Source organism: Anarhichas minor, unplaced genomic scaffold (assembly GCF_050575085.1).
Source record: "Anarhichas minor isolate MPS153535 unplaced genomic scaffold, ASM5057508v1 ptg000021l, whole genome shotgun sequence".
NCBI lineage: Eukaryota > Metazoa > Chordata > Actinopteri > Perciformes > Anarhichadidae > Anarhichas > Anarhichas minor.
Genome location: NW_027466467.1, coordinates 2373649 through 2401251, shown reverse-complemented (window position 1 = coordinate 2401251; position 27603 = coordinate 2373649). Strand labels below are relative to the sequence as shown.

At 41.3% G+C, this 27603-nt stretch overlaps 2 protein-coding genes across 5 annotated transcripts in view; one reads left to right on the top strand and one right to left on the bottom strand.

The window, feature by feature from the left end:
* Positions 1-7181, top strand: part of rims4 (regulating synaptic membrane exocytosis 4) — a 43465-nt gene extending 36284 nt beyond the window's left edge. For all 4 annotated transcript variants that reach the window (XM_076096234.1, XM_076096237.1, XM_076096236.1 and 1 more), the window contains one exon: positions 6963-7181. In XM_076096234.1, the coding sequence (XP_075952349.1) occupies positions 6963-7181 (219 nt within the window). The remainder of the gene's footprint in view (positions 1-6962) is intronic.
* Positions 7182-22064: 14883 nt separating this feature from the next.
* On the bottom strand, positions 22065-27092 carry abraa (actin binding Rho activating protein a). The gene is made up of 2 exons (XM_076095635.1): positions 26457-27092; positions 22065-22502 (listed from the first exon to the last, which is right to left on the bottom strand). The coding sequence occupies exons 1-2, from the start codon at positions 27090-27092 to the stop codon at positions 22065-22067; spliced, it is 1074 nt and encodes a 357-aa protein (XP_075951750.1).
* Between the last annotated feature and the right edge of the window lie 511 nt (positions 27093-27603).

The following is a 27603-nucleotide window of genomic DNA, read 5'->3' as shown; positions in this document are numbered from 1 at the left end:
TTAGCACAAAATACAGCTGACGGGAGTGGAATTAGCTCTGCAGGTATTACTACTGGACAAACTGATCTTTTGTTCTTTGTTCTGTTTCATGGCAATCCATCAAACAGTCGAGGAAAAGTTAGGAGATCACCAAATAAATCACAATACTTTGTGCCACTCCATCTGGTAGACGTTTAGCTATGTTACTGCATGAGTGACAACTTTTAAAAGTCAGGGGATCACAAAAGTCATTAGGATTAATCTTCTGAGCAACATTAATTTCATGGAAATCCATCTAATAGTTAAGATATTTCAATCTGAATCAAAGTGGTGGACGAGCCGACATGCCAACGTTGCCATTCATCGACGATAAAAGTGAATTCATGACCCCAATCACATACCAATCTCACCAAATAGTTGCCATGAAATAACAAAGGGAAGTGTTTATCCGATTGATAAACAATTGCTTGTTAGAAACTGCTCCCGGCTGTCTCTCCGTGACTCTGTAGAAGGAGGTGTAGAGGTGTAGAGGAGACACAGCAGAAGAAGCTGTGAAGAGGAGCTCGACATTTACAGTGAGAATCTGTGCTGAGGGACCAGAAGGCTGTTTGAGCTCATTTAGTTCTTTCAGTTGTTGGAGCTTCAGCTGTGAGCTGAGAGAGACTGATCATTATCTCACTTCCTTCCTTCATACTGCAGTCTTTCTCTTTAGACTAGCTGTCAGAAAGAATCTTTGATTTGTACATTTTTGTTTCTGAACTAAAAAGAGTTTCATGAACACGTTCCATATCAGCCTCTTGTCACCTGTCGCACAATGCCACAAGGTTAACGTTCTTAAATGATTGCTACGGTGTCGACAACAAACTTCTTGGTTAAGGTTAAAAAAACGTTGTGTTCGAATAAAGTACCAGGTTTATACCACGTAACTTATAATAACATATTCACCTGGCGACTTGGCTGCTATTCTCCTTACTGTCTTTTCAACTCTATTCAAGTCATTGTTTCTTTCTTTCTTTCTCTCTTCCTTCCCTCCTTGTTCACTTACTTTCTTTCTCTCCTTTTGTATCACCTTGCCTTCTTTATTTCTACTTTCCTCTCTTCCCTGCTTTTCTACTTGCTATCTCCTTTCTTTCTCTTCCTTTCTCTTCCTTCATTCTCTTCAAGTCTTTTTAGTCTCCTCCCATCATTTCTTACTCTCTTTCACTCCGTATTTAGTTTCCTTCGTCTCTTGTCCTTTATTATTGTTATATAATGAATGAATGTATTTATTCACTGTCCTTTCTTGTACGTTGTAATAGGTGTATTGTGTCTTAATATAATGGGTAAATAAGATATGATAACACCAACATGCACATATGTTGTACCCTGTATGTATGGCGGTTTCCTCAGTAACCAGCAGCTGGACACAGTGCTGTGTTTTCAGTGGAGAGGCCTTCAGCTCTGCTGCTCCTGTCGTCGTGTAATTAGGCGCTAAACGCCTCCCTCTTAATTATCCGCTGTGTGCGTCGCTGTCCTCCGACTTTCATCGAACTCATTCACACTGGATAATGAAAATCGCTGAAATCAGCAGCGTTTTTCAATTTGTCACTTCCTGATTTACCAAAGCAAATTGCCAAATGCCTCCACTCTGGAGATTCATTCAGAATCCTTCATCAACTCACTCCACGACTGACTCAAAGCACATGGTTTTATATATGTTCATTTAAATGTTGAAACAGCTTTTTTTAAAAGAGTATTGTCTTTAAATGTGAAGGGTTTATGGTGCAGGTTTTACAGTTTTGTAGGTGTGGGACGGTGTGTAAATATATACGCTCGTTACGTGCATAGTGTCTTTTCAAAATAAACTCCCGCCTTCACAGGACATTAGGTTCAGGCAGGAAAACGTTTTAGTTAGGGTCAGGAAAAGATTGTGGTTGGCGTTTAACTTGACTGAATAACGATTAACATGACTACTGAGTGACGTGACAAAAATATGTGTGTGTGTGTGTGTGTGTGTGTGTGCGTGTGTGTGGTAAACAGAGGTGAGGTCAGTGGGGTTTGAAGGCTGCAGGTTTGAACCTCTTTGTGTTCAGCCTCAGCCTAAGGCGGCTCTTCTGCTGTCAACGCGCAATTAGTCGCTAAACACCTCCTTTCTAATTATTGGCTGTCCGTCTTTCTCTTCTCCTCCGCTCTGCACTCTCTGCCACCATCCCCCGATCATCTTGTTTTTCTTTCTCCCTCATTTCATCTTCTCCTACGACTGTCATGCAGTCTTTCATTAGCACCGACCAGCAGTCACCGAGGACCCGACTGGAGAAACTGGATAAATTCTTAATTCTTAGATGAATCGCCTTTTCAGGAAAAGTTGGCAAAATGCAGCCCCTCATTGATGTTTCATCGACATGCATGAAATTTAGGAGGCAGCTGTAACATGTGGAGACACACCAAAAAGCCTCCTGACAGTAAACCCCAAAACCAACAAGAAGTTTAGATTTTTAATTTATTGTGCCATTTTTGCCCATTTTTAGCCTTTTACAGGTGCTGTACTTTAACCAACTCCTCCTCCAGATTTAGTCATATTCATATTTGGTCAAAACAATCCAATGACCTTTGCGATCACAATGTATCAAAAGTTCGCATTTTCATGCTACATTTATTCTGTAGCGTCAAAAAAAGCGCCATTTGGCATAAAACAGGAAGTTGTTGTAACTTCAACATACTTTGTCCAATCCGCTGCAAGTTTCTTGAGCATACAAAGGGTTCAGTCCTTTGGACATGTACATGCTTCATAGACTCCTAGCCCCACCCCCTACACTTAAACCCCGACCTCTTTCATGACTCATGAACCGCCATTATTCCCTGACACGTGGGAAGGTGCAAGGGCCCGTTCATCGCTGCTTGCAGCTTTAATATTAGTTATGCTTTCTATATGCTATTGTGTGTTTGGTTTGTGGGTTTTTTTCTGCAGTTAGTTCAAGCTAAATGTCGGCTTATCCTGGTTTCTGTGAAATGTATTTAGATGCAAAATATCTCTATCAGGTTGTCATTTAAACATCCACTGTTATCTTTCTCTCAAAGGTTATTTATATAGGTAATAACCAGGGTTGCAAAATGAGGTAAATGGCAGTAGATCAGAGTTTAAACAATAAATGTCAACTAAGAATAGGAAAAATAATAACGTAAAAAATAATAACAGCTCATAATATGTACAATATTTCCCTCAGCGTGTGACAGCAGTTGATATATTTTTCAGCTAATGCTGCTTTTTTTATTCTCTGTCCACTTAAATATGAGTTTTTTTATCAGAGCCGGGAGAAGCAGCAAATCCAGGGTTTATCACTCTTATCTCTCTCTGTTTCCCATCGTTATTTATTATTCTGTCTTTTATAACCAGGGGGAGTTTGTGGTGTCAGAACTGAGTGGCTCAGATAGAGACATGCAGAGCATTAGAAGTAATCTCTATCTGATTTAATACTTTACGGCTCAGTCACGCCAGCAATTATAACAGCTGGTGGAAATCAATTTATTGAAATGTAATCAATAAATTCACTCCCCAAAATGAGGTAAATCTGTGCTGGGTTTTTTAATGCTCAACTTGATGAACTTTGACTCTTGTATCTCAGTTTTTGACCAACTGCAAACTATCTTGACATCTGTGTCTGTGCTGCCCCACACAGAAGAAGTCATTACATCCCAAAGCTTCCAGCATCAGCTACTCTACTACACATACATATGTATGTATTTATTATGTGGTAACTGAAACAAAGTGCAGACACTTGTAACATTACACCTGTGATTGTTGAACAAATCTTTACAAAACCGTGCACATTCCTCTCCTGCTAAAACAAGGCTCCATTTTTCTGAGCATGCGTTCCTCTGCAGAGATTTGCTCCCAGTTGGCGCTCCAGTTAATCCCAAAGGTGCTGGGTGGGGTTGAGGTCAAGGCTCTGTGTAGGCCAGTTCTTCCACACCGAACTGGGAAAAACATTTCTTAATTGACCTGTATATGGAGGCATCGTCATGTTGAAACAGTGAAGGCCACTAACCAAACTGCCACAAAATAAATCGCTGCATGCTGTAGCTGTAATTTATTCACATAGATATAGGAGTAGAACGGACATTGACGTTTGACGTCCTGCTGTCATTTGACGAGTAGGCCTGCAAAAGAAAATGGTGATTGAGGTTAGTTGTTATGGTGAACAAGCAGTGGGGTCTGTAAAGTGTTGTCGCTGCTCGCTGGGAAGAGAGCAAACGCAGAGAGGCTGGCTAGTTAGCTAGCTAGGTAACTTACTAATTTTACTCATTTACGCACCATACCGTTACTTGTTTTGGTCGTTGTTGTAAAACCTCACCTCAGTGAGTCTGTTCAACTCCGAGTCTAATCCTATGCCCTTCATTGGAACTAAGGTATTAAACTACGAAAAACAGCCCCAGACCAGGCATCAACCTCCAGTTCTGCTGAGTGAGGCCGATGCGGAAGTGTCTTAAAACCTGCATTATCTCTCCCGACCAGCAGGGGACGACTCCTCTGGTTGTATAGAAGTCTATGAGAAAATGACTCTACTTCTCTCTTGGTTTATTACCTCAGTAAACATTGTAAACATGAGTTTATGGTCTCAATCTCTAGTTTCAAGTCTTCTTCAATACAGCATGATGTTCATTTAGTAGATTATGGTCCATTTAGAGTCAAACAGACCATAAAGCAGGGTATGCTTTAGGGCGGGGCTACTGTGATTGACAGGTCGCTGCCGCTACCAGAGACGTATACCGCGTCTCTACATCACTCGACCACATTTCAAATATGGTAACTTCAGTTCATCGGTTGCAAAAAAAACAACATGGCGACGGTGAAATCGCAGAGCTCGAGGTTTCATAACATCACGATGATTTCTTATATACAGTCTACGCCCCAGACCAAAAGTTAACTAAAGTACTTTTGACCATATTGTGTATTTTATTAGTATCTCCAAATGAGTTAGCCGTCCCACTTTCTGGTGTTTCAGAGCTTTTATTCTTCCTTTCAATTCAAGTACATCCATCGTCTGTATCCACTTATCCTCACTTCAATGCAACATGCTGGTTTTTTTGTTTGTTAAATCCCTTTTTGTTTTTCCATCAGCACCTGCAGTGTGTGTTTGTGTGTTAGTCCCACTTTCTAGAAAGTGGACCAGAAGAGGATCTAGGACGCTGTGTTTCTCATCGTCCACATTAAAGACTCAGCCAGTTTCTGTAGTTCTGCCATAGATTTTATTGGATTTGTTTGGAGAGCTGATCGCGGGCAGACAGAAAGAGATATAGATTATCCTTCTTTAAAGATGGAGGGAATAGATTGGAGCAGATTTGGCCTCTGAGTCTCTGTGGAAATCACGCTCACACACATCCAAACCAATTGGTATGCGGGCTCGCTCAGACACACGAGGCGGCCGCACGATTGGACGCACGCACTGACGGGTATTGATTATTTTGTCCGCTGCTTGACAAGATGTGGGGCCATCTGAGATGATGTTATCGGGTCGTCAGGAGACGGAGGACACCTAACGTCCAAACACACACACACAGGTTTCTAAGCACATGCCCCCATCATCTCCGTCTCACTCCCTCACACACACTGTCCCTCTTCATTTACTCTAATTGAAACCTCAGCCTGCTGCTGTAACACAGAGAGAAACCGTCAAGAGCCAGTATTGTCTCGGAACAGATTTCCAAACCTCTGGATTAATGCTGATTAACCCCCGCCCTCTTAACCTTATCGCTTTGTCAATTAATCTTTCTCGACCTCCTTCACCCCCAGGATGCTTTATAAGCACGAATCAAGGGCCTCTGAAGCCATGTTTAGGCCCTTAATCCCTTGAAATAAATTGATTTCTCTTCTGAAACACTGAGGGGAACATGAAGTACGTTTCTACCTGGAGACAAAACTTCGCTGATGATTACCTTCTATTTAAGATAATATGATATCTATGACAACACTTTCTGAGTATTATAGACTGTAAAGTACAAGATCGGTTGGTAAGGAAGCGTCTTCTCTGTCACGTTTACTTTGAATTCCTTGAGTTAAGTTGTGAGTCTTTCTCTCTGCCGTTGGTCTGCCTACTGTGTTTGCCACATGGATAACTGCAATCCGACACAAAAAGCGGGCAAATTGCACTCAACTGCAAAAATACATGGGCGTGTTTGCGCTGTTATATCATTAGCGCAATATTTTTTTGTGAATCAGACCTTGAGACGGGGCGGATGTCGTTGGTAAATGATGCGCAATTCATGGTGATGTCAGCGGCTGCAATCCATTCTTTGTGAATTCGCCCCCTTAGCGTATACATACAGTATATCTCGGTATAGTGTCAACGTCCAGGTATCATCCAGTTTCTTGATAAACCACAGCATGTTTGTTGGGTGTTGTAAGTAGAATATTAAATCCGTCATTCATATCAATGATTATTTTTGTTGCACACTGAGCAGATGATTTTGCCATCTGTTCTCGTTTTTGAATTAAACATGAAAGAAAGTGCACCTATTAAGCTTTCATCATTATTTAAAATAACTCTACTTCGACATGAAACCAAGCGAAAAATGAAGCCAACACGGGAGTGCCAAAACACTGCAGTTCCTCAAATGGCTCCAAAAGCGAGTCAATCCCTGTACACCCCCAGTTACATAAACATGTTGACAGTCTGCTACAGAAAACGTTTTGTTCTCTATAACACATTTTCTTTTTCAAAAGAAACTGTACAGAACGTACATTTATTTAATATATTCCACCTATTTATGATACATCAAGGCCTAAAGTTCAAGGTGGTCTCAGGTTTGTTCTTCTGCTGTTTATTTTTAGAGTTAGGCTGCGTCATCACTGCAAGGCGGCGACGTCCGAAACCACCCACTTTGAGCTTTACGTACATATTTTATCCAGTCTAAACACAAATGCTAATGCTAAAATGTAAGGTCTTGGTAAAATGGTATGAATACATCATTTCTATTGCTAATTCATATCTATGTCTCTTCCATAGGTGATCGTTTGGGGCAACTACGGACGGATGGACCGCAAATGCTTCATGGGCGTAGCTCGAATCCTATTGGAGGAGCTGGACCTCAGCACGATGGTGATTGGCTGGTACAAGCTCTTCCCTACCTCCTCCATGGTGGACCCGACGATGGCGCCACTCATCCGCCACTCCTCCCAGATGTCCCTGGAGAGCACCATTGGGCCCTGCTGTGAGCGATCCTAAGACTCAAGGAAAAAATGTCAAGTTTTTGTTGTTGCGACAAAGATTCCACTGCTGTCTCAACCAAATCCCAACAGACATTTTTTGATATAGCCTGCAGCCCTGCTCCTGGGTCAGCCGGGTGGTGCGTAGGTGTTAGGTATCTCACTCAAGGGCACTTTGACCGGTCCGACCACACTTGGGAGAGAATCACTCCCCTGATTGGGAAATGACTTTACTACCTAGTAGGTCACTTTGGCACTCACTGGAAATATACCGTTATTCTTTTGATATCGTATCAGACTATTTTACCCGAGACTCACGGGAAGCACATTTTCTTTTGTTGTTGCAAACTGACCGCCCCTCAGACTCACAGGAACATGTTGCTCTCCTCAGATCTCTTTCATGAGGAAACAAAAACCTACTTAATGAGGATACTTCAAAGGAGGGCTCGGTTGCCGACATCGATCGCGTCCTATTGGGACCACGACACACTGCGGCGCTCGGCTTCGCTTCAGCTACGCGCCTTCACGAGCTACGATCCGATTCTCATTCCCAGGACTGCTCGTTGTCTTTCTGCGTCCTCTATAAGGGGGGCTTGGACGTGTTATCTGTCTTTCTGTCCAGAGACGGTTTGAGACATCGGCCTTCCATTTTGCAGGAGCATGAATGGATCAGCAGGACTACAGAAGACTTTTCAAAAGTAATTATATATATATATATAGCTTTATAGCTATATATAGCTTATTTGTTGTAACCAACCAAGACATCTTGGTTTCGAAACACTGACTGGAGCTGTTTTTTGTTCTTTTGTGTCACACATTTGGCCCTTCGATGTTCAGTCCATTTGGTACTATGTGTATGCGTGTGGAGGCATGAATGAAAGCCCCTTACATCCTCTGGAAGGATCTAGATCTCTACTTGATCTCGGGGATCTGGAGTACTGCTCGGTTTCTACGGACTGCAGTTAATTACATTTAGCTGCAGCGCCAGGTGTTAATTGGTCCCTGAGTGGTTTAAAAGAAGAACTAGCAGGTTCTGAGTTCCCAACAACCCAAGAGCCTGTATGATTTCATTACAATCAATCGCGACTTTAGCGGATTTCACTGATTTATTTTTGTCATCTCTCGTGGAAGGCACTTTATTAAATGAAAGTCGTGTGTGGTTGGACGGAAAACATGTAGTCTTGTGGGTTTTTGGAAAAAAACGATCCACGTAAGACCCCATTTTACCTGGTTGTTTTTTGAATACGTAGCAAATTGCGTCTAAATAGAGATTTCCGGCTTAAGCGAGCAGCTGTAAAGTCACAAAAGAACCATCAACTACAGTTTGAAATCTGATTATATGACTTCAGGAGCTAATTACCTTTTAGCCACATGTGATAAAAGTATTCCTTTGTGTGTCAATCAAAACCGGCCTTGGTGCATAACTTAATGCCGCGTTGAAGACACAGATATCGGGTTTCCCAGCCAAACTTAATTGGATTTTATGCATGCGATATATATCGTAGTAGATCCCAATTATAATTCTAAGCGGCTAACCTTGGATGCATGCTACTATCAAATGCAGTGATGTTAAACCTTATCAGGATACAACTGGCATTAAACAGCCAGGTGTGAATGGGGTCTGAAATGTTGAGGGTGTTTTGTCCTCATTCGGTTCAATTCCGTTCTATATTGTTCTAAATTTTCACACCCACCTGTTGGTGCAGCAGGGGGCAGATGTTGTACCTGTGTTGTAGCACTGAGACAGACGTTTCCAAAAGCATTGAGGATAGTAGCCTGGCTGACAGTTTAGGGCTGAAAACCCGCTGTTCATCCCAGTTTGATTGGAGTTCGGTATGCTCTTTAGCTAATAGTCTACAAGTAGATTTTTAAGATTCCTCCTCTCTTTTTAAAAAAAAGATTGTCTAATAACAGTTTGTACTGTGCCAATTTCTACCAGCAAGTGTCTTCTTCCTCATCCTCACTTACTGTACCTTGCGGCATAGAGCTATTGTGAGGGAGGAACAGAAACAGCCGCTCACAACATCTGCCGGCAGCATTTAGAGCTGTGCAGAGGAGCGTCCCTTCCATTCTAAATTACAGCCCTGATCCACAGACCGCCAGGGCACCTGGTGATTAGCCGTGCTACGACTCAGTGTGGAGAGAGGAAGAGAGGGAGGAAAAAGAAAAGAGAGAGGAAGGAAGCATGAAATGTACTTTGCATCATCCAAACAAAAGATCTGTCTGGGACCGACGTCAGGTTTTACAGATTAAAAAAAGAAGAACGGACACAAAAATAGGATGAATTTAAAGGGAACACAATGTGCACACTGTAGAGACATTTATAGTTTATTGAATAACAAAAGTACATGTATTTCATTTGGGCACTTTATGATTCTTAATTTCTTTTTTTTATGTGTAAATATTATGGTTGTTAGTGTCTTTTGGAGTGAGCCAAAGTGAATCTATAATAACTTAGTTGATTAATGTTAAATCTGTGAGGGAGGGAGGGGATATCCCCGCTAGTTACCTTAAGATTGTAGCATTAGCTGGTAGCATCCGCATGACTGATTAAAATTTAGCATCCTGCTTGATAAAACTAAGCATGAGCTATACGCTACAGAGAGAGCGGAGAAATGAAATACGTTGGGTTGAGACCCGACATTAATTGAGGAATACATACATATGTAGCAATGCGATTCAGATTCAAAGTTCACTGCTTCCTTTCACAGACAATAACAAATACAAGTTTTGTTTTTCTTATTAACTTTGAAGCAAGATTTCAGAACAAAATTTCTCCTATACTAATCAACTAATATTTTAATTAAACTATACAAATTGGAGTGATTTTACTCTTTAAAAAAAAAACTTTTGCAAAAGTGGCCTCTGTTTTAGCCAGTAGCAGTGTTGCAGGGATATTAATACTGTATTTATTTCCAAACAAATCAGCTACATTCTGTAAAGCAATAAAAGAAGTTTTTTCAGTTGCACAGTGTACACTGTGGACGATGACACGCTTAGCCAGTGACTTTCACTGCAGTCAGATTCTATTATCTTTGACGATTTAAGTCATCTTTTGGCATGTGTTTTGTATGTAAAACATATGTGATTCCGATACATGTTTACTGTCATAAAGTTGTGCTTGTCGAAGAGAATACACAGGATTTTTATGATTTAAAGGGGACATGTCATGCTGGTTTTTAGGTTCAAACTTTTATTTTGGGTTTCTATTAGAACATGTTTACGTGTTTTAATGTTCACAAAACAAGTTATTTTTCTCATACTGTCTGTCTGAATTTACCTTTATCATCCTCTGTCTGAAATGCTTTGTTTTAGCGCCTGTCTCTTTAAGAGCCCCCTCCCTTGAATAGCCCAGTCTGCTCTGATTGGCCAAAAAATGGGGAGCAAAATCCTAATGGCTTGTTCAATAACATGTTTTCTGCTCTAGGCAGCCCACAAAAAGTTGACTGGGTTGTCTTATTTCACGTTTGTGAGTCTTTTCGTGACATGTCCCCTTTAAAACACCTTGAAAGTAGCTCAAAGAATCTGAATGCAGGAGCCACAGATCACTTGATGTGTAATTCAAACCCAGCACATTCAGGTTGTTTCACCCCATAACTTATTCCAGGAGGATTTTCATGTAGTCTCTAAATAATCTCTTTCAAACTCAGAAGGAGCTGAATTGTATGTAATACCTCATGTAAACATTGTAGTTTCTGATTTGAAAAATGCGGGATCATTTTTCACAACCTAAAATTACATTGAATATCATGGATTTTAATAATCAATGACTGCCTGGTAGTTAGAACAAAAGGGGACTGTTTTTAAAAATGAGTCAGATATTAGAAAAGTTGTATCCATCAAATATATATAATATATATAGTTATATTTAAAATCAATTGACTCCTCTGACTGTGACCCAAGGAATGTGTTTCTGTCCGCGTTCTTTTGTGCCAAACTTTAAACATATATTGAGGGCTGATTTCCCAATTAAGGACCAATGAAAGAGGAAAGTTTACACTCCAATTTTCTATCAGCAGCCCGTAACATTCTGTTCAGAGGAAGAACTCTGTGCTGGAATAAAACTATTATTGCATGATAATGATTTCAGCAGTGGTAACCGTCATAGAAGTTCCCCATCGATCTACATCCAACCTGTAGAACATCAGTCAGCAGATACTTTACAAAGCATTAATAAACGACGTTAACAGCGTTCCTCTCGAGGGTGGAGCGGCGTAGTGAACGATGTGTTGTTGTTGTTCCTATGATGGCTACAGCTGCAAGAAAACAGTCTAATTGTTTGGGAGCGAGACGAAATATATGCCCACATTCCCAGCAGGCTTAAGAGTAATTAATGTTTGTTTATTAAAAATTGATTGTGTAATTTTGCTCATCAAAAGCGTCTTGTTCACCCGTCTGAGTCTGTTTGTGGCGTTTTGTAACTTTGAAGGCAAATGAATGAGCTAATAGATGTTGTCGTCGACATATTCAGCACCAAGAAAAATGTACGTTTTTGCATTGACCCATGTTCTGATTGTGTCCGCCACACGGATGTTAATTATGTACAACTATCAATTGTGATGTAAATAGAGGCCTTAAACACACCGATATACATTTTGTCAGGGCTATGGACTAAGAATTGTCACATAAAGTTATCAAAACGACGCAAAAAACGTTTTACAGTGTCACCATTTCAACCCATCACTTCAAGTAATTTACGCGTCGTCCGCTGTATGGAAATGATCATCTTTGCGTATGTTCTTGATGAATTTCTGATATTTCAACTGACTATTTGTGTATTCTGCCCACTCCTTGCTGTCGGCTTAATTCAACAAACTGGGCAAAAAAAAAAAAAAACTTTTTTGCAGAGAAGGTACTCAAACAGTCGGACCTGTTTCTTAAACAATACTTATTTTCTAAACTTACAAAAGTGACACTGTTGTTTCTTTATTGACGTTCGAATGAACTATAACTAAATGATAATAACTAAAAACAAAAGAACATTTGCACTCTAGCCATCTGCATCATCTGCAAGAACTGTACTAGAGTCCCGATCAGGTCCTCTGCCACTTTAGGTTGACATTATGCAAAACCAGACTTTTGCTATTAGTGCTGCTCAATTTTACAGCACCGAAGAAAACTCTAGTGACAGTTGAGTTACATACAGAATATTAAGCAGATCGTGAGTTTAGCTAATAACTTTTAGATGTGAGAATTGTCCCTCAGCCATCTCTGACAATGCATTTAAATGATGGATAACCTTTTTCTTGATCAACATGTATAACCTTGAGTGGCGTTAACATTACAGCGGTCTTGTTTGATTCTGGCTATATTTACATGCGCGCAGTCAACACGTTCTCATCCTAACTCCTCACATACTGACACTCGGTCACGACCCCTTGGCATCACTTTTTTAACGCACCTGCCCAGTTCTTCAAACGATTACGCTCCACTACGGTCGTAGCAAAAACACTTGCTTATCGGGTTTAGGCAACAAACCGAGACTGTTCAAAATATGGACGAAGTCTCCGCGACGTTACAGTACATGTGCATGAACGGGGATATTAGCGACAGAGACCAAAACACGATTTTGTTCCAGGCTGGAAACACTTTTATCTCCGCTGTTAGTTTGGCGTTTTAAGATGGGAGTCTATGGGGACTCGCTTTTGGTGCCAGCCTCAAGTGGCCATTTGAGGAACTGCAGATTTTGGCCCTTATCTGTCTGTAACAGAAGATATGTTGAGGCAATCAAAAACAGTTATATTGTAGATATACAAACAGATGCTTAAGCGTCCTACTCATTTCCTTTCAGGCTACAATAACTGGTAGGCTTAACGTAGGTGTTAGGGGATACTGTGTCCCAAGATGGCGTCCCCATTTTCCCAATAAAAATGGCTCCGTCACTGAGAAAAGACTCGTTTGGGTTTTCACAAGTTTGGGCTTGTAAAGCCGAGCAAAACTTCCTGTTGGCTCCGTTCACACATGAGAGGCATGAACATAACTAATATAGCTTTTTGAGACTTTTCTAATTCTGATAACACAAAGAGTCCATAAACCTAAAGCCTGCAAACAGGTTGAGGGTTGAGCCGGTAGTTGACATACTCGATTGGGTAATTATTTTCTCCAGCTGCCATTACACCAGTGCACAATTGACTAGTTTTTTTCCAGAGCAATGCATTGCTTTTGCTATTCGAGGCCCGGTGGCTTATAGAAGTTATTCAATGAGCTACCAGGCGAAAAGGCCAATCCAACTTACATGTAGATTGAATTTATTAGAAAACAACATTGTTTGTAGTTCTCAATGGTATCAAAATAAGCGCAATTGGTTGTCTCTAGTTTGCTGCTTTTACCACATTTGCATTAAAAGAGGTGGTGAATTCCACCTTAAACGCTGTCCGTGCAAGCTCAGCTGAACTTTCTCAACATTGGGCGACTTTTAGACGTTTTGACTCTCGGCGGCCGGTGCCAGGAAGACTTTTTGAGATTAGTTTCACAGTGATTTGCATCCCGTTGCAGCTCCATTAATTTACTTGTAGTTTATTAAATTACCTTACTGTTCTTACTGGTAATACTAACCACATTTTTGTGCGCATGCATGTGTGGTTGTTGGTGCACTCTGAGCTAACCTAGATGCAAAATGGGACCTAAATGAAACCTAATATTGAAACCCTGATTATTGGCACAAAGAGTGTGCAGGCAAAGTAGAGTTTGTTTTTGCAGAAGATCAACCTAAGAAGTGAATCAGGGTAGAATTCCCTTTGGAGTTCTTAAAATAAAAGCTGTTACCCAAGCTTAAATTGTCCATATCTTTTTACTCATAAGTACTTGGGTTTTACTGATTAAAAAAGACAGAGAGCACTATTTGTGTCCTTGTCTTTTCCGTATGTACAGTTCTAGACTCATATCATATCATGTTCTCTCTGGGGGGAAGAGGTGGAGGCCTGGTGAGGATGAAAGGGTAGATCTGTTATGAAACGTTTGCTGGTGGATCCCAAAAGCAATACATCTCCTCCAGTCTGCTTCCCAAGCTTTTCCCTTAGAGGCCTCCCTCAACCCGAACCTCATAAAAAGAGTTCCTCCGCATGCCATCTGGTAGATCCTCTCACTCTAAAGCATCACACTTTATCTTTAGGTTGGGTGACCCCAGTGTGAGTTTGTTTCTCTAAACCATGCATTCCCAGTTAAATTACCTCTCAAATGGAGTCACACATTGCTGTTCATACATTGGCGTCAACAAATTTAAGCTCCGACCCCAAATCTTCAAAGAAATCCTCCTTTTATTAATGGTTGCCGATACAAGATCATTGTATCTCTCTACAGCATTCACAGCCTTAAATCCTCGTCTCTAAACCATCCGAAGGCCTCTAAAATATTATTCATAAGAAGTTGATGTTTTGGTTTTGGGATACGAGATGAGTCAGTTTACCAGGCCTTCTCACGCTGTCAGGAACATGCAAGGTGGGCAACTTTTGGAAGCAATGCTGATGGAAAATCAATTTTCCTCAGTGAAATCAATCTATCCAGGGAAGGTTATCGAAGCATACTGTATATTAATTTGCTCAGCGACACACTCCTCTGGTCAAACACATTCATCCCTTCAGTCTTCTGCTGTCAGCTCCTCAGTAGCTTCATTGGAGGAACTGACAAGTCACTGAATCGATCACCTCACCGTTTAAGGATTTCAAACTTCCATTTATAAGTATATTGTATATATTTTTTTAAGAATAAAAGGAAGATCTGTAGATCAGCGAATATTAGCATAAGCTAATGTTAGCAGGGCATTAAGCAGCCAATGCCCATCTGCGTTGCTTTCCATTCGTTGCTCGTGTGTTACTGCCTTGAGGACCTGAATGTTATCAGAAGAGTGACAAAGTGTTGTCAACTTTAGTTCTATTCACCGTACTGTCATTTTAAAACACAAGTATATTTGCAGATTCTTTGGCAAACTGTTATATTGTTGAGTAAATGCACAATTTGGTGTATTGTTATTCTATTCCAGCTGTCAATAAAATAGTTTATCTCCATCATTGGATGCTCTGATTGTTTTTTGTATTTGTGTGTTTTTCTGTGTAATTTAAGTCGGCTGAGTAAAAGGTTGGCATTGTACGAGGATATGTTGATGTTTCCGAACCAAAAATATGTTTCATATTAACATTCATAGGTACGTATATATCAACGTTATAGTTATAACGCTTCAGCTGTGTTGAAGCTGCAACCTGAGTTACATTAGAGAGCAGAACTACTTGTATTGGAACACATTTCAGAGAGACTACAGCGCCTATGTGGCAAAATAACTGTGGCTTTATCTTGGGATGAGATGCTAGTGGGTTCATATACTATCCAGTATAGCAGCAGAAACTCATTTATCTTAGAACAGAAAAAAACAAACAGCTTTTTGGAAAGCGTGATGAAAGACGCCTTCTGTGAGAAAACCCAGTAAATGACAGAAGCTAGCGGAACAGAAGATATCTAGGAAGCAGGCCGGGACATTCACATCGCTGTAATAACAACAAAAAACAACCAAAATAGGCTTTAGGCCACATTAGACAACTTATAGACTCTCCAGATCAAACACAAATATTGCCACTGACTGCTGTGACCAATGCCTGATATTGAGATCATCATGGAACTTATTTGGACTTGAGTTACATACAGGTAGAAACTTTCATAATGGCCTCCGCATAAGACAAAGCTATGGCTACTGGCTATTTACAGCCAGTGAAATATGTATTACGTTTTTTTTTACTTACTTTACGTACTTATTTTAAGCCCAACCATGATGTTTTTCCTCCGGATTTAACTCATTTATTTTTCTTGCCTAAACCTGACTGCAGTCGTTTCACAGTAACAACGCCGTTTGACACACAAAAAGCCTAAAATGCGTTATCATGACGTGCAGAATGTTATTAAAATGTCCTGCATTCATACGCCTTCCCATGAGATCAGGTTGAAGGAAGTATACTGAATATTTCCTGTGAGTAAGATAACTTCGTATCCATGCTGATGGTTCAAAGCCGTAACAATTCAACTTAATGCATGGCAGAAAAAGCAGCAGTAACGAGCTCTGTTTGTATTTTTTTTCCAAATTTCACACCATTGTGGAGTGCTATTTGTGTTTTTAAACATGTATTTAAAAGCAAGTATACAGTATCAGCTCTCATAAAGGAACAGGTAAACTTCTGAACCTCAATAACCTGCAAACCTCTTGAAGGAACAGATGAGAGGGGAAGAACACACACACACACACACACACACACACACACACAAGGGAGGAGAAGGAAAAACACAATAATCAGAAAGATGGAGGAGGAGAATGAGATGGGGAGCAGGAGAGAGAAGCAGAAGAGAGGAGAGATTCATTTAGTTTGACAGCAGCTAAGGACGACCAAGTATGAAGCTTTATCCTGTCCGTCTAGATACAATACTCTCCCTTCTCTCCGTTCATTTCCACCTCTTCCTCTATCTCAATCTTTCTCCCCACTTCACTCCCTATGTCTCCCTCCCTCTCTTTCTCTCTCTCTCTTGCAGACGTCCAAACTGATCAGCTTATATTAAGGTCTCTCTCTCTCTCGCTCTCTCGCTCTCTCTCTCTCTCTCTCTCGCACACACACAAAGCAATTGCGTGACAGCACGGCAGGTCACACTAGGCACACACACACACACACACACACACACACACACACGCACATACGCACACAGAGAGCCATGACTTGCATGCACATGCGCAGACTGACGGACTGAGAAGAAACCACATCACACACACACAGTGCCGATGTGGCTTGCATACATGAAGAAGGAGAGACAAATTCACACGCTAAAAATTGGATGAACCAGCGGGAGACCCTCAGATGGTGCACATTTGCAAATTGAGACATACATCATTTTTCCCCACGGGGGGGGAATTACAATTCTAAACAACGGCGTGTTCCACCTCAGTAAAACACAGACACAGCAGCAGAGAGTTGTGCTTCGACACGGCAGGCTGTCACTGTAGCGCCCCCTGCTGCATTACTGGATCGTGTGTGAGATTCTTTAGGTTGTGTCAGATAGAAAGGAGGAAACTGAGTGACATGGGCTGGACTTTGATTCAGTCCAAAGGTACAAACTCCAGATATCTCTTCTGCCATCGTCCACTCAATGCTTCTTTGGGCAACTATCACTGAATTACCCCGCTACCTCTTCTTATCCATTTTCTGTCCTCCTTTCCTCCTCTTTTTCCTGGTTCCTATTGTTATATTTCATCAATTTGTAGGGGATTTAACTACATCCAAACTATATTATTGGAAGGTAAAAATAAAAAATAAATACATTTTATATATGTATACAAAACAATAGAAACCAAAATCGTTTTTTGTACCAGGCTGTAAACATGTTTATTTCTTCTGTAAATTTGGGTATTTTAACATTGAGGTCTATGAAGATCGCGTTTGGAGCCTACCTCCAGTGGCCATTTGAGGAACTGCAGTTTTATTTTGGCACTTCCACGTTGGCTTCATCTCTCAACACCAGAGATTGACGCTTGTCTGTAATCAGTATGTTATTTTTAAATTTCTATCTGGGGGGGATGTGTACTCCCCATGTTGACCTCGCCATCCCCTAATAACAGAGAGCGTGCAGAGGCAGAGGGGTTGTTCAGATGAAAATGTTAGCATAAAGTTGAGCAACCGTGTCACCTGGGATTGCAAAGTGATTCGCCGGTGTACCGTGGAAAATGAATGGGGGGGGGGGGGGGGGGAATCATTATTAACATGATTTTAAAAGGTCTCTTTCCATAAAACAGGTTGTTAAATCTGTTTAACAGAGTCGTGTGTGACACCTCGTGTCAACTAGTGAAGTGGATTCTGGAGTTAGAGCTACTGCTCAGGTGGAAAATGGCCTTATAATAAAAATAGGAGGTATGTGTCTTAAAAAAAGGGGTAAGGTATGAGTGAGTGATAGAAAAAAGGTAAATGTCAATGAAATTTAAATCGAAACTTAAAGACATTAAAAAGCTATTAAGTGAAAAATACTGTAGTTATAACATAGTTACTTTATATTGCAGTTGTGATCGCGCCACTTCATCAATAGCCGACATATGGACCGTCCCAACTGTCCCAACTGTCCTCTACAAACCACTCACCACTCTACGAGAACTCCTTTTACCTCCTCCGAGGGACACCCTGGCAGCAGAGTCCCTCTGTGGCGATGGTGGAAGTTGAAGAGGAGAAATGAAAAAGCTTCTGCGATTTGCTAACGGTATCTGGACTGACAGCAACAGAGTCCACAAGGGCTTAAGACTGTCTCGCTGCAGTATCAGCAAGTGCTTAAGGGCTCTGGCATGAACTTCTGGAGACTTCCCCGTGGATTTTCGGCGAGTCTGCAACTCTGTGGACTTTTTAGAGTGAATGGCCCATAATGCATTGCAGCAGTGTCATCCTACAAACGAGGACACTGGGGAAGCATCCAAGAAATATACAGTATATACACATATCAAGCCCACCGGATAGAAATACAAACTATATTTACAGCCCGTCTTACTTACTTTATGGGGTTCCTATTAATCTTTATTAAGCAGATGCTAACGCACCTAACCTGTTTGGTGCACTTCGAACTAATTCTGGGTTAAAATGTCTCGAACAAGTTCTAGATTTTGTGGTTGTATAGATGTGATTTTAGCATAAATTCTAAGTCTATTAAATCTGCTGATGCAACCTGTTAAGGCAGCGATCTGTTTAACCAATATATAATAATTAAACAAGATCAGATGGTAACCATTACGATGCATGATAATCACCAAATCTGTCCATAGTCTGTATGACTTCATGTTCGCCCCTCTAGGTCAGCGTGTAATAAGTCTATGTGAACACGAAACAGACAACAATTAAATGGCAACAATGTCACTTTTCTACTTTTTGTAGAGTGTGAAAGCGGCTCCTCGAATCCGATTCAAGACGCTGGTACTTTCCAACTCTTTGTCCATCTTTTGTTGTTTCTGAATGCAGCACTCAAAGCAGTTCAGCATATTTGCTGAAGTTCATGTTCTTGCATAATTCTTGCAATTTTTGAGGTTGTATCCACATGGTTGATTGCACTTGTTGTCAGTCGCTTTGGATAAAAGGGTCAACTAAATAAATGTAAGGAAAGCGACCTTTGGGCAAGGCATTTAAACCCACTAGTGATGCACACAGAAATACATGAAATGAACCAAATCCGACAGCAGCGCATCACGTGGCGGTGGTACGAAACGTGTCAAAATTATTCTAAATTACGTAGGCAACGCAACAAAAGTAGTTATTTTCACACAAACCATGATCCTCTCTTTTCTAAACCTAACTAAGTACTTTTGTTGCCTAAACCGAACTTCTGTTTCTGTGTCGGCAGAATGTAATCTGAACACATGATGTGCCGTCACCATTGTGGAGGTTGTGTTTATTTAACGTATTTCTGTGAGATCACGTTGGAAGTAGCAGGTCTCCGTGAAATTAATATTTGTATGTTTGTGTATTTATTTCCTGTCTGGCCGTATAACATAAACACGATTATTTTCATTCCCTGTACCACACTGGCATTAAAAACAAAATGACGGCATCAGGGAACACTTGTTGTTTTATAAGTTGAGCTCTCTTTTATCATTTATATAATACGTTTGCAGCTACCAGCCTATTTTCACTGTTGTATATTGTTCACTGTGTATTTGTGTGTTTTTAATCGTGCCTTGTGTTATGTGTATTGTTTACCTTGCTGTACTTTGGAGAAGCAAAAGACACATTTCCACTGAGGTGGACAATAAAGTAAATATGACCTATCTAATTTTGAAGTAAAATGAGCTTTTCTATTCAGTTTGTCCTGTTTTTTTTAAACGGATCGGCATCGAATCCTTTCCAGGCCAGTAGGGGGCAGTAATGGAGCACTTGTATCCATAGACTGTATAGAAGAAATGGACGTAGTTTGTTTTATGTCATGTTTTGCATGTATTATGTTTTGTCCTTTCTGTGGACCCCAGGAAGTTTAGCGGCCGGCAAGGCGTCAGCTAATGGATATCGAGTTATCAAACAATAAAAAATAAACAGTAGTCAGTAACAAATTCTCTTTTCGTTACCTCCCAACAGCAATCAATAAATCAAACAGTGTGGAGAAAAGGCCTACCAGCCTCTCACAAGTTGTGACGATAGCGATGTTGGTTGTTTACGTTCTTAGGGATAATTTGGGGGGAGTGACATCGGAGGGAGGCCTGAAGGAACGGCTAGATTTAGCGACGTTTGGAGCTAGTGCTGCGAGCTACTTTCATTGGGAAAGAGTTGGCAACAAGAGTTTCTAGGTCGGATCATCTTTTAACTCAAGCTCACTTTAGTAGGTTTCTCCAATGTTGACTACTCGAGCTTTAACGGTTAGGATTGCTATCACTATTTGTCTATTTGTCGTACCATTTTTAACCCTCTGTTGTTTCTGCCATAATGTGAAGTTTATCACAATTTTCATTAACTTTAAGCTTTGCTTGCACAGTCAGTCAAAATAGGACAAAAACAAACTTCACTGTCTAATTCTTATCTTGACTTTTTGTCCTGTTACCAATAAGTCTATTTGACAGGCCAAGAAGTCCCGCGTATTCTGTGAAAAGGCTAACTTTATGCTACCCTTGTTTACTTATGTTCAACTAAATTATCCTGAGAGGACAAAACAGTCAAGTCTTTCAGTAAATTACTCGATGAAATCCAAGTTTCTTCAGCCTCAGTCTGAGTAAAGCTGTCCACCATGACTGGCATTGTGCTGGATGCTTGAGGCTTCCAGCATGTAGTAGCATAGTTAGCAAGGCGAGCATAGTTAGCATGCTACAGATAGCTTCCCTTCATCGGCTGACATGTCAGGTATATGAGAAGAACTAATGAGTCTGGCATGAGAGTGTGTGTGTGCTCTTATTTTGAGTTTCTATTAGAACATGTTTTCATGCTTTAACGTTAAAAACACTTTTTCTCATACTGTGTTGTCTGAATATATTTGTATTAATTTTCTAACTGAAATGCTCAATTTCAGTGCCCGCCTCTTTAAGCCCACCTCCCGAAAAGCCCAGTCTGCTCTGATTGGCTTGCAAGAAAAATATGGTTCACCCATAGACTGTAAATAAGAAGTGGACGTTCGCCATTTTGGCTTTTTGCAAACTGCGAGCAGAAGTTACCATATTTGGAGTGTGGAGGTGACGCCATATAAGGCTCTGGTAACCGCAGAGACCTGTCAATCACAAGGTAGCCCCACCCTAAAGCATCCCCTGCTTTATGGTCTGTTTGACTCTAAATCGACCATAATGTACTAAATGAACATCATGCTGTATTGAAGAAGACTTGAAACTCGAGATTGAGACCATAAACTCATGTTTACAATGTTTACTGAGGTAATAAATCAAGAGAGAAGTAGAGTAATTTTCTCATAGACTTCTATACAACCAGAGGAGTCGCCCCCTGGTGAACAGTTGAAAGAATGCACATTTAAGACACTTCAGCAATGGCTTCAGTTTTCACAACCGGATGTTGCCGCCTGGGTGCACCTTTGCAAATGTAGTTCTCAAGCTGTGGCTGGTATATTCTCATGACCCTATATGTGACATAAGAAGGGGAGCCAAATCTGAAGGGCTTGTTGAATCACATGTTTCCTGATCAAGGCAGCCAACAAAAACTGACTAGGTTGTCGTATTTCTCCGTTTATGAGGTTTTCATTTTCATTGACATTTTGTCTTTGTTTCCTTTTATTTGACTGATTACTAAAACTATATTTTCCTTCCGATGTGTGTATTCTTGTTGAATTCATACATTCATACATTATTATATTTCTGTCTCCAAAAATCCCTCCATTTTTCTTGTGTACACGATGTAGCATTGTGGTTAGCATGCATAGCATTATTACTACAAGCTGATGGGCGTGTTTGCCCGTTTGTGAAACATCACGTCCGTCCTCAGTCCCTCAATGTAATGATGACGTCATCGTCCTGTCCTTTCCACAGCATCTCCCCCTCAAAGTCCAGCATCTTGTGTTTGCGGCAGCGCAGCACGATGCCCACCACCTTGTCCGAGATCTTCACGTAGCGGTCGAAGAGGCGGCCGAAGGAGATGATGGTCCTCCCCTCTTTGTCCTTAAAGCCCATGTCTCTGATTAACCACACCATCTCCTCCATCTCCCTGTGGACGTGTTTCTGGGCCCGGTCGCCCCTCTCTGCCGTCCTGGAGCCGTCCTTGGGTCGACCGTAGCCGTCGTCGCCCTTGCGGAGGCGCTGGGCCATGGCGTACTCCTGGTCAAAGTCCTCGCTGAAGGGGTTGAGCTTCTGGCCCTCCATGTGCTGCTCGGACCACTGCTGCCAGCGTCTTTTGACATCATTCCTGCTGACAATCTTAATCTGGAAATAAAAGATGGTGCGAAGGTTAACATCAGAGTTTAGAGATTATCTGAGCATTTTCATAATGAACCACTGAGCCAAGCGAAACCTCTTTTGTAAATTTGATTCTTCATTAAAGGGGACATCAATGATTTTACAAATCAACGATAACTTCAGCTAAAAATAATATACACTGTAGCACTCATCTTCGTAAGCTCTCTTTAGTCCCAGAAAAGGTTTTCTATTGAATGGAGTTTAGGAGAGTGAAGCACCCGAAAAATGAAGGATTATGCAGAAATGCTTTGTTTAGCAATATTTATATTAAAAATAACCGTGTTTTAAATTCAAAATGGATATAAGACACTATTTGATGCTGCACAGAAAGTTCCAGAAAGTTTCTTCGGACATTTTGCAACCTATAATATATAATTCATATTGTTTTTTGGTGAACTATAACTTTAACAGGAAAACAATCCTGATGATGTCATTGTAAGTTCATCTGGGCTTGGGTGTGGATACCACAAATCTTTAACTGCATTCTTGAAAAGAAGCCATTAGCAGGGCAGGAATATGTAATGACAGACACTATTGAGTTGCATTATGGGAAATGTAGGATCCAGCAGTTCTGGAGCTTGACCCATACGAGGAACTAAAAGTCAGGATATCTGACTTTGTGATATAATTATTCTGCTGAATTTACACTGATGTATGTAACTTTTATCAAACTTTATTTGCACTACATTTCCCATAATGCCTGCTGTTTCCTGTCTTTCAGACTTACAAAACAATTCTGCACCGAGCTCACCCGTTTGCCTGTATATTACTGTTGATTGATGACCGTCAGTCTTTAAATACACTCCCCTCTGGTTGGTGTAATTGATCCCCATCTTGTCCTTTGCTGAGCACCTCATACATATACACTAATGGAAATACTGTATGTCTGCTCATATTAACCGGCATTATATTTTACAATCTTAGAGCTCAAGTTAAAGCGACTTTTCATGATCTCAAAATTGGACAACAACTGCAACCTTTTGGATTTTCACTTTTCTTTTGTGAAACATCAGTGATATTACTAACAAATTGTAAATTTAAAAAAATTAAAAAAGCTTGGCCGGCTACATTGTCGCCATTGAAGTGTTGCTCGTATTTATGTTGTTGAAAAGCACTGAGAACTGATCAGACGGCAACCTCCGGTTCTGCCGAGATGCGGAAATGCGGAAAGTGTCTTAAAACTTGCATTCTCTCTACTGACCAGCAGGGGTCCTCCGTTTGCAAAAAGAAGTCTGGTTGTATAGAAGTCTATGAGAAAATGACTCTACTTCTCTCTTGATTTATTACCTCAGTAAACATTGTAAACATGAGATTATGGTCTCAATCTCTAGTTTCAAGTCTTCTTCAATACAGCATGATGTTCATTTAGTAACTTATGGTCCATTTAGAATCAAACAGACCATAAAGCAGGGTATGCTTTAGGGCGGGGCTTACTGTGATTGACAGGTCGCTGCCGCTACTAGAGACGTATACGACGTCACTCCTTTGCATTCATAACAGCAGTCCACACACCAATGGGTGACGTCACAATGGCTACATCCGCTTCTAATATACAGTCTATGAAACCGATTAACGAAGTTTAAACAGACAGAATTAGTACGATGATGATTGGTTGACACCTCTCTCCCTCAACCCTCGGTATTCCCCTCAGCTTGCCTGGCCTTCAGATCAGTGTCACCGTATCTCTTTGGTATTTGCTCTATGAAAAGTGAAGACGTGTCACGGAGGGACTTTTTTACGAAACACTCTGAACCCTTAAAGCGAGAACGCTTCTGATCGCATACTTTCTTCTTTCTCTATTTTGCTTCCATTATTCTACATAATGACAAGTGATACTTAAGTAAGCCTTGCTGCTAATACTAAGTACTTAATTTGCTTAAGTTTAATTATTAACTGATTATTATTAAACATGTTAATGTTAAATTAAAAGTATTCTACATTTTATTTTTTATTTAAAGCTAATACTTTCATATTAACACCAAAGGACTATATAGAGGCTAAGTCCCGCCCCTTCTGGTGGATCACCATGTGACCTTATTGTGGCAAAAATATTAACGGTAGTTAGCGGCAAAAGTGAAAAAAATGTTTTAGATCCTGTTTCAATTCTGCCATGAATTACACATATGATGTTCGTCAATTTAAAAGATAATTTTGCCATATAACTGTTAAGTTAAGTATAAGACTGAAAATACGTAATTAGAAAGACGACACAGCTAAAAGTCACGTAAGTGCTGCCTCTCTCTGAAGCTACGGTTGCCTGTGTGTTTCGTACCAGGATGTTCTCTCACCAACAACAAAACATATTCGTTCTTTAGCTTCCTGGCGTCTAAAACAGAGTCGCTGGATAAAACATGTCCGGTACGATAACGTCACGTTTGTGCGTGAAACATAGCTATGTTAGCTAGCTAGCTGCTTGCTGTTGGTGACGTACATTGTGCGAGACCAGAAGTTCGGTTCGCTAAGGTTTTTTTTTTTTAAATTGACAGACATCACGTGTAATTCATCCCACAATTTAAACGGGATGAAAAAAATATTTGTCTCTCGCCGTTGACGACTGTACGTATTCGATCCAAAGTAAATATACCAAAGGATAGAGGAGGGACTTCGCGTCTATGTGTAATGTGAATGGTGTTGCTTTGTGAAGTCAAACAGAGTGTCCTTTTATGCACCTTCACTGTTTTGGTTGAATCTCAGATATTTTTGTGACGTACTCCACCAACTGCGGAGTATTTGGAGACCAAACTCGAGCTGTTGTTTCTTTGCTTGGGACCAACATATCTTTAGGTGCCAAGAAATCTACATTGTATGGACCTAACCAGCTCAGCCAAATATAGATCTTAGCAATAAAGTAAATAAAATGTCCTTACACTCTTCATATCTTATATCTCAATAACTGTCCCAGTGTCTGCCTCCCATATAACTTCCTCTCTCGTCCATGGCCCTTCACCTCGTGTTCACCCTCCCTGGCGGTTCCACCCAAAGGTCAGCCTTGAGAACACGTTGCGGAACATGATTAGATTTATTTACATATATTCCATTACGCGGCGGTCCAGCTTGTGTTTTCATGAGTTGGCCTCGATCTCCGGCGACCCCCCCTCGCACCGGCTCCTTTTATAGGAGATGTTCTTGTGTCAGAGTTATGCAACTGTTGTGTTGTTTGGCGTACGTGAGTGGGGTTGGATTTTATTCAGGTGACATCAAAGGGGGACCTCTGCTTGAACTTGTTTATTCACGCCGTGTGACATTTCTGCTCTAATTCAAGGTATTTGTCCTCCACTGCGTGTTTGATTCAGGAGGAACATTTATTTTAGTGCCAGAGAAGGCAGGCTGGAGAAACTCTTAAGTGTCTGGTCACAGCATAATGAGGCCTTGAAGTGAAGGTTTTTTTTTACTGAAAACTGCCATCTCCTGTTGATGGCAGTTGGATTGACAGTATATTTGCTGGAAAATCAAAACAATGAGATAAAAACCCAACTTCTCTGTGAAGCCGAGTAGTTGGGTTATAAAACATCATGGCAAGGGACACCTTCTGAAGGCACAGTTATTTGAGCCATTATTAATCAATATAGATGTATTAACTGGTGTAGCTTAACATTTGTGTTAAATTGACAGACTGTATATAAGAAGTGGACGTAGTCATCGTGACGTCACCCATTGGTTTGTGGACTGCCGGTTTACTGAGGTAATAAATCAACTGAAAAGCATCGTCATTTTCTCATAGACTTCTATACAATCAGACTTCTTTTTGGACCCCTGCTGGACAGTAGAGAGAATGCAAGTTCTTGGACACTTTCGCTTTGGCTTCACTCGGCGGAACCGGAGGTGGCCGCCTGGTTAAATTCATATTATGCTGGTAACTTGATATCCCCATGTTTAAACTTTTTTCCCTCCATTTCCAATCTTCGTGATGAACCACTCTACCTTGGGCCTGTTGGTCTGTTTGGATGTCTGGATGTCACCCAGCTCAGTTTTGGATTCTTGATTGTCGCTGAGTCCGGCCTCCTCTCCCAGCCCGCTGTCCTCTGTGTCAACACTGTTGCTCCTTGACCCCAGCTTCTTCTCCTGGAGCAAAAGCTTCCTGTCTTGGATGACTCCTGCTCCTCCTCCTGCGCTCTGTAGCGCCCTCATCTGGCGCCGCCGTGTCGGCGACTCGTTGCCCAAGAAAGGCTTGCTCTCCACGGGACCCGACTCCATCTTGCCTCGGATGGCGTTGACCAAATCGCTGCTGCTGCACTCGCTGCGTTTTGGCTGCACAGTCTTGTTTACAGAACCGGTCCGGATTTTACTCCCACCGGTGTCGGCGGCGTCTGCCGCGATCACGCGCGGAGTGACAGGAAGTTTGACCTTGTGGTTGCTCTCTTTCATGTCGCCCTCCTCAATAGATGTAGGCATCCAGCCACTCGGGATGGAGTCCTGCTTGTCGGAGTGGTTGGTGGCCCAGCCCTGCCAGCTCTTGGCCAAGTTGGCCACCATGGCGACGCATTTTATCTTCCGTACCGCCCGTTTGAACGCCTGAGGCTCCTGTGGTGAAACCGTGGTGGTCCCACCGCTACTCATGGTGACAGGATACCAGAAGAAATTGGTATTCTTAGCTGGGAAAAGTCCTGTTTCTAGTCCTAAAAATCTTTGAACCTCCCCAAAAGGCTCTGGTTGTGTTTTGGTAAAAGAATTCTAGTAGTTTACGTTAATGTAGGTCGCTTTTTTCTGAGCAAAGCGACTCAAATCTCAGAAACTCCTCACTCGCAAAGACTCAAAATACACATTCCAGATGATTATGGACAAAAATGTGTTCTTCTCAGTCTTTATATCCGTTGTGGATCTTCGCAGAAAAACATCCGGAGCCTCCCTGTCAGTCAGTGTGTGAGCTCCCGGTGTGAAGAGTGCGAGGTCTTTGGCTTTAGTCCCCTGCTGAAGCCCCTCTGGCTCCACACCAGCCTTTAAATAGGGAAGGGTGGTAAAGGAAGTGACGTCGCACGGCGTCCACGTGAGATGGGAGTCCAGTGTCAACTTTCTTGTTGCTGGCACAGGTTTGCAGGTTTGCAAGCACACACACACACACACGCACACA